A 7,759-nucleotide genomic window follows, 5' to 3' on the forward strand; every position below is an offset into this window, starting at 1 on the left:
TTAACAAAAATATGTGTCTTTTATCCCCAAAAGAAAACTATGTTAAAAGGAAGTATGTGTTTGGCAACAGTTTCCCAATCAAATTTTTAATTCAATTATGTTTGACCGAGCCACAGAAAGCTGTGAATACACATACTTCCCTCTTTGTGTGCGCCCATTGTTTCTGAGTTGGGAGAAAGGCTGCCCTCCTCATTTCGATTGACATTTCTCAATCCCAGTCAGCAGCTCCCCGTCTCTTGGTACTGTGAGCCAAGGAGCCAGCAGAACTGTAGGGTACAATGGGTGGATTGGGAAGAGGGGGTTCAGATAGAAGCAATGGTGATCTCTTAGACCCACCAGCCGTAAGTGATTGTCTCTTGTCAGCCGCATTGCTGTAGGGGTGTATCCTCCAATACCATAGCATTGGTATGTTACACTCCTGAGCTCCATCACTCCTCCTCCGTAGGATGTAGACGAGGCCACTGGTTCACCATTTCCATATAATGCGAACAGAATTGTGAAATGCATTGCTAAAACACTAATAAACCAATTAGAGAGAACCGTGGTCCTTCTGCTGATACTGTTGATTTCCTGAACACTTTAATGTCTTTAAAATTGAGTGTCAATCTCAGAGGAGAAGTGCTGATTTGATTTGAGCCAATGTATCTCTACAATCCACATGTGTTCATCACTGTAACACAAAAAGGTGTCTCTTGATCCCTGAAGTATTCTACTTTGTTTTACAGCAACTTTGCTTGTGTTGTTGTTGTCGATGTATTCTGATTACTGATACTTGTCAATAGAATGTTCAACAATTTCCAACAAGCCTATTAAATCTCTGTTGTAAGATGTATTCTGATTTCCCCAGTTACCTGCTAAAAAGTGTTACATAGTCAATCATTGAGGGCTGATCAGTGACTGGCACTTGACAGCACAGATGGAAGATATCTCAAGGCAGGCTAAGCATTGACTTCAGTTCAAAGTGTTGGTGCCGTCCTGGGTTGAATAGGCAGCCACTCTGGATACATTCCCCCAAAACCCTACAATCTCACAGAGAAATAAAAGTAATTTCAGTCGCTGGGAGACAATGACACTAATCTCACAATCACACATGGGAAGGGAATGAGAGAGGACTGAAAGTAAAATGACAAAAAAAAATTACTTTATTTGCGAATTGGCATTAGAGTGTAACGGTAAATATTTTTAAAGAATCAGTGAAAACCATGTTTAAATCAACATTTTAACGTATTTCTCATGTTGACATTGTTATTTGCTGTACTCTCTAATCCAGAACTGTTAAACAAACGCCAATAAATCTGATTTACTTCATATTTACAATAAACTGAATCCTCCACATCGGTGCCTGTATATCATGTGTTGGATTGTGTTGTAATGTGGGCACTTTCACATCAGCTCAGGCCAGATTTCTTTAATAATAGCTGTTAAATGATGTTTATTGTCACACTGTAAGTGATGGTAAGATTACACAGTAACACAATCTGAACTAAGATAATAAGGTGTACAGCTGGATGAATACAACAGGCCAAGCAGCATCAGAGGAGCAGGAAGGCTGACGTTTTGGGCCTAGACCCTTCTTCAGAAATTTGTACAGTGTCCTTTCGTAATAGAATTCTAACACAAGACTACTGAGGTCACAGTGAAATTGCAGCTAACCTCAGAAGCTTGTTTAATTTTTGTTCAGCCTATATTTCTAAAGGCAGGCCAGACCTGCTAAAGCTTGCCATCAATTTCTGTTTTGTCTCCAAAGGGAGAGCTTATCATTAATGCATACACACAATGTGAGTATCGCAGCAGTCATTCTTGAGAAATGCTGTTATTCCTGCTCACAGCATTTTCAGCTTTGATTTCTGAGGGCCTGGAGTCATGTATAGGCCAGCAGATGTTCTTCCCTAAAGGTGCTGGTTGAACAAAAGGGTTTCCACAAAAATGAAGTTGTGTTCCTATGCATGGCTGTCCCACTCTCCTGAGCAGTGCTGGCAATGGTCAGAAAGTCAGGAAGATTTGTGAAAATCGGAATCTCAACATTGAAAGAAAAGTTCTTACTTTTCCCTAGCAGTTTAACTGGCAAGTTCTGAATCTCACTATGTCCTGATATCCTTGCATTTCTATCTCATTTTTAGCTACGGTTTCCTCATGGTCTTGCAATCCCCAGTTCTCCTCTCCTTCCCAAGAAATGGAATAGTGCCAATTTCTGATGTGAAATATGGAAACTATTACCAGGTGGTTTGCTCCTTCAGGGCCTCAGACCTCGCTGTCCTCACCACAATGAGCCTGTGTGCTCCATGGAAACCATCCCCCCTAACCTTCATCAGGATTTCCCTTTGGAGCTCAGAGACAGTTACAGCTGTATGCTCCTGGCCAGGTAACTTTGTGCACACACACACACACAAAAAAAAAATCTCATACATCTGCACAGGATGTATCTTATGGCTCATAATGTAATTTCTTAGTGTTCAGTCACTTTGAACTTACTTGGAGGCTGCCAATGGTTATGGACCAGACCAAACCCCCTCAAAATATGCAGCCAATCTTTTGGACTGTGGGACGAAACCGGAGCACCCAGCAGAAATGCGGAGAATGTGCAAAGTCCACAAACTCACAGATGGATTCAAACCCAGGTCCCTGGCTCTATGAGGCAGCAGTGCTAACCACTGAGCCACCATGCCACTCCCAAGAAAGGGCTGCCACGCATTGGCCAGGAATCAAACCCAAACCTCTCATGTTGTTAGTGCATAGCAGCACCGAAACAGCTTGTTTTGGCACTTCTCAGAACCAAGAGTAAGTTTCTCGTGAGCTTGTATTATGTACAGTAAGAAATGGTCAGATGAGGATAGCCATTATCTCATAGGATCTCTTTGATATGTTCTATTTCAGCATGAGGGTCAACAAATGGCTTATAGGATTGCTGATAATGCTAATTATACTGAATGTGGAACTGTTATTGTAAAATTGAGATTATATGTAGGGGCAGGGAGGAAATGTGGGACAGTAATGAGATAATGCTGTATATAATGCAGTAACACAAAAAAAAAATCAATCTATTCAATAACTTTATTTTTGTGTAAAAAAAGATTTTAATTTGTTAATCAGATAATTTGAAACTGGTTTTATTCCCCTCCCACCCATCCTCCCATTCAGTCCCTGTATAAATTAAATTAGTAAACTCTCTCATTTTCACACCTCGCTCATGTTTTTACTGGGGATAGCCTTTCACTGAGCCACTTTTCAATCAATTCAAACATTTCCTCAGTGACTTCGGTCAGCTCCTTGTGAAGTTGATGGAAAGACCCCTCAAAGACCTGAAAGAAATAAAGAAAAGCAGAGACAGTGAAAGCCTGCCTTTGATATCATTATTTTAAGTTTATTCTTTCACAGGATGTGAGCACTGAAGTCTACATCAACATTTGCTGCCCATCCCTAATAACTGTTGGGAAGTTTCTGAGGGGAGTGGGTAAGTCACCTTTTGAGATGCTGCTGTCCCTGTGCTGTAGGAAGGTGGTCGGATAGGGAAGAAATTCCTCAGCCCCCGACTGTACTCCCTGTAGTCCCATGTCTGTGTTGCCAAATTCCGAATGAATGCCATCTACAAATTCACTGGTGATACCAGCGTAGTGGGGCGGATATCCAACAACGATGAGTCAAAATACAGAAGGGAGATAGAGGGCTTGGTGACATGATGCAATGAAAGCAATCTGTCTCTCAATGTTGGCAAAACTAAAGGACTTCAGAAAGACAGGAGGAGAACACACCCCCATCTACATCAATGGAACTGAGGTTGACAGGGTGAAGAGCATTAAGTTCCTTGGAGTGACGATAAGCGACAATCTGTCCTGGACGTCCCACGTAAATGTGACAGTCAGGAAGGCACAACGACGCCTCTTTTTCCTCAGGCAGGTCAGGAAATTTGCCATGTCCATAGGGTCCCTCACCAACTTCTACAGAGGCACCACTAACAGCATACTGTCCATGTGCATAACAACCTGGTATGGCAACTGCTCTGCCCAGGACTGTAAGAAACTACAGAAGGTGGTTTGCATAGCCCAGACTATCACAGAAGCCAACCTTCCATCCATGGACTCCATTTACACGGTTTGCTGCTGTGGAAAGGCGGCCAACATCAAAGACCCATCGCACCCCGGTAATGATCTCCTACAACCCCTTCCATCAGGCAGAAGGTATAGAATCTGAACACAGGCACCAGCAGGTTCAGGAACAGCTTCTTTCTGGCTGTTATCAGATGGTTGAATGGACTCTAGCCTCAAATAATGTAACCTGCAATGTAACCTGTATGCCTTTAAGTCTTTTTGGTCTGTACACCCTTTGCTTGCTGTGATCTGCCTGTACCGCTTGTACACAAAACTTTTCACGTTATTTCAGTGCATGTGACAATAAATCCATCAATAAATCAAATTCCAGGATTTTGATCCAGCCACAGTGAAGAAACGGCGGTACATTTCCAAGTCAGGGTGGTGAGTGGCTTGGAGGGGAACTAGCAGGGGGTGGTGTTCCCACGTATCTACTGCCCTTGTCCTTCTGGATGGAAGTGGCCGTAGGTTTGGAAGGTGTGGTGGAAGGAGCCCTATTGAGTTGTTGCAGTGCACCTTGTGGAAAGTACACACTGCTGTTACTCCTCATCGTTGCCGGAAGGAGTGAATGTTAAAGGTGGTGAGTGGAATCACAGGCTCAGAAACATCTCATTGGCTTGGCATGTCTGATTAATTACTTACAGTCATAGAGTCAAAGAGTTGTACAGCATGGAAACAGACCCTTCAGTCCAACTTGTCCATGCTGACCAGATATCCTAAATTAATCTAGTCCCATTTGCCAGCATTTGGCCCATATCCATCTAAACCCTTCCTATTCATATAGCCATCCAGATGCCTTTTAAATGTTATAATTGTACCAGCCTCCACCAATTCCTCTGGCAGCTCATTCCATACACGCACCACCCTCTGCGTGTAAAAGTTACCCCTAGGTCCCTTTTATATTGTTCCCCTCTCAGCGTAAATCTTTGCCCCCTAGTTTTGGAGTCTCCCACCCCAGGGAAAAAAACCTTGCCTATTCACCCTATCCATGCCCCTCATGGTTTTATAAACTTCTATAAGGTCACCCCTCAGCCTCCGACACTCCAGGGAAAATAACCCCAGCCTAATCTCTCCCTATGGCTTAAAGCCTGCAACCCTGGCACCATCCTTGTAGATATTTCTTGAACCCTTTCAAGTTTCACAACATCCTTCCGATAGCAGGGAGACCAGAATTGCACGCACTACTCCAAAATTGGCCTAACCAATGTCCTGTGCAGCCATAACATGACCTCCCAACTGCTATACTCAATGCACTGACCAATAAAAGCAAGCATACCAAATGCCTTCTTCACTATCCTATCTACCTGCGACTCCTTTCAAGGAACAATGAACCTCACCCCAAGGTCTCTTTGTTCAGCAATGCTCCCCAGGACCTGACCATGAAGTGTATAAGTCCTTTCCAAAATGCAGCGCCTCACATTTATCTAAATTAAACTCCATCTGCCACTCTTCGGCCCATTGGCCCACCTGATCTGCAGTCACAAAAGAAGAGGTAACTGCATTTCACTGGTGCCTTCCGCCACCCTGGGTGGGGGTGGGGCTGGAGGGGGTTAGTGGGAGGGAGGACGGAGTCCCAGAAGAAAAGCTGGGCCTGGACGAAGTTCCCCTCTCCCAACAGCTTTAGACTGTGGGAGGAAATTGAAGCAAACCTACACAGACAGTTGCCTGAGGTTGGGTCCAAATCTGGGTCCCTGGTGCTGTGAGGCCGTGCAACCTTCCACCCCTCCAGCCACCATTCCTCCCACACAGTTTTCAGGCTGAGAGTAGGCTTTCTTTACAGCTACAGACATGAATTAATATTTCTAAACAACACCACCCTACTCCATATGTAAGTCACTTTACACCCTTTGCTGAAGGCTGACAGTCTTGATGGAGTACAGTGTTACACAGGAACATAGAGCATAGAACAGTACAGCACAGTACAGGCCCTTCGGCCCACGATGTTGTGCCGAACTTTTACCCTAAACCTAAGGTCTATCTAACCTCCACCCCTACCTTATACTATCATCCATATGCCTATCTAATAGCCGCTTAAATGCCCCTAATGAGGCTGACTCCACTACCCTCTCCGGCAATGGATTCCACGCCCCTACCACTCTCTGAGTAAAGAACCTACCTCTGATGTCTTCCCGATATCTACCTACTTTCACTTTAAAACTATGTTCCCTCGTAAAAGCTACCTCCACCCTAGGAAAAAGTTTCTGGCTGTCTACTCTATCTATACCTCTGATCATTTTGTACACCTCTATCAAGTCACCTCTCATCCTTCATCGTTCTAAAGAGAAAAGCCCTAGCTCTCTCAACCTTTCCTCGTATGACCTTCCCTCCATTCCAGGCAACATCCTGGTAAATCTCCTCTGCACCTTTTCTAACGTTTCCACATCTTTCCCGTAATGAGGTGACCAGAACTGGACACAATACTCCAGATGTGGCCGAACCAGGCTTTTGTATAGCTGGAGCATAACTTCACGGCTCTTGAACTCAATCCTTCTATTAATGAAAGCTAACACACCATACGCCTTCTTAACAACTCTATCCACCTGGGTGGCAGCTCTCCGGGAACTGTGAACACGAACCCCAAGATCCCTCTGCTCCTCCACACTGCCAAGAATCTTTCCGTTAACCCTGTATTCTGCTAACAGGAAGAGGAGGTTTATCAGCCTCTCGAGCCTGCCCCACCATTTAATTTGACCAATGGTTGCTCTGTATCTGAACTCCATTGCACAGAATTATAACAGCCCAGGAGGAGACCATTCAGTCCATCATGCCTGTACCAGCTCTATTACCTAATCGCAATCTCCTGCCTTTTCCCCCGTAGTCCTGAAAACCATTTCTTGAAAGAAACCTGGAAGATGACCATGAAGCCTTTGTCAATTGTTGGAAAAGCCCATCTGTTTCACTGAAATCCTTTAGGGAAGGTAATTGGTGTCCTTACCTGCTCTGACCTACATGTGACCCACAGCAAGTTGGCTGACTCTTAACCGCCCTCTGGACAATTCAGGATGGGTAATAAATGTTGGCCCAGCTAGCGATGACCACAGCAAATAAAAAAAAATCAAAACAATCTTCCAATACCCTCTTGAAGGCCTACATTGAACCTGCCTCACTACAATTCCAGGCAGTACATTCCACACCCTAACAACACACTGAGTGAGTAAGCTTCTTTCTGACGTTGTCCTTGCTTTGTTTGCACATCATTTCACTTGACCTCATTTCCATCAAAAATCTAACAATATCTATGCAATTTTCTGAAATTTCCCGTTGTTCCCCAGCCTCAGTGGGTTGGAGAGATTTCTAAATTTACAATATTGAAGTATTCTTCCTGGCATCCCCTTTGAATATAACCTGGCTCTGATTTTATAATTATGCCAACCATTGCTTTGGGATCTCCCTCTTCTGCCCCCGCATCCCTGCTCCCTCCCCCACCCACGAGGGGAAAGAATTTCTCTCTATCCAGACTATCAGTTACCTCAATCATCTTGAACATCTCAATTACATCATCCATCAATCTCCCATACTCAAGGAATTACAAAAACAGCCCACACAACTCTCCAGAATTCTCTGCCACAGAAAGCGGTTGAGGTCAAAGCATTAGCGATAACAAGGTGTAGAGCTGGATGAACACAGCAGGCCAAGCAGCATCAGAGGAGCAGGAAAGCTGACGTTTCGGGCCT

General features: G+C 44.2%; 1 protein-coding gene across 2 annotated transcripts in view; it reads right to left on the reverse strand.

The window, feature by feature from the left end:
- Positions 1-1,209: 1,209 nt before the first annotated feature.
- The window catches only part of mgll (monoglyceride lipase), a 77,396-nt gene continuing 70,846 nt past the window's right edge, over positions 1,210-7,759 (reverse strand). Inside the window, exon 8 of one of the 2 annotated variants that reach the window (XM_020518492.2) lies at positions 1,210-3,299. In XM_020518492.2, the coding sequence (XP_020374081.2) occupies positions 3,186-3,299 (114 nt within the window). In that variant the 3' untranslated portion in view covers positions 1,210-3,185. The remainder of the gene's footprint in view (positions 3,300-7,759) is intronic. The other variant, XM_048606764.1, reaches the window with a different exon arrangement.

Source organism: Rhincodon typus, chromosome 16, assembly GCF_021869965.1.
Source record: "Rhincodon typus isolate 14 chromosome 16, sRhiTyp1.1, whole genome shotgun sequence".
Lineage (NCBI taxonomy): Eukaryota > Metazoa > Chordata > Chondrichthyes > Orectolobiformes > Rhincodontidae > Rhincodon > Rhincodon typus.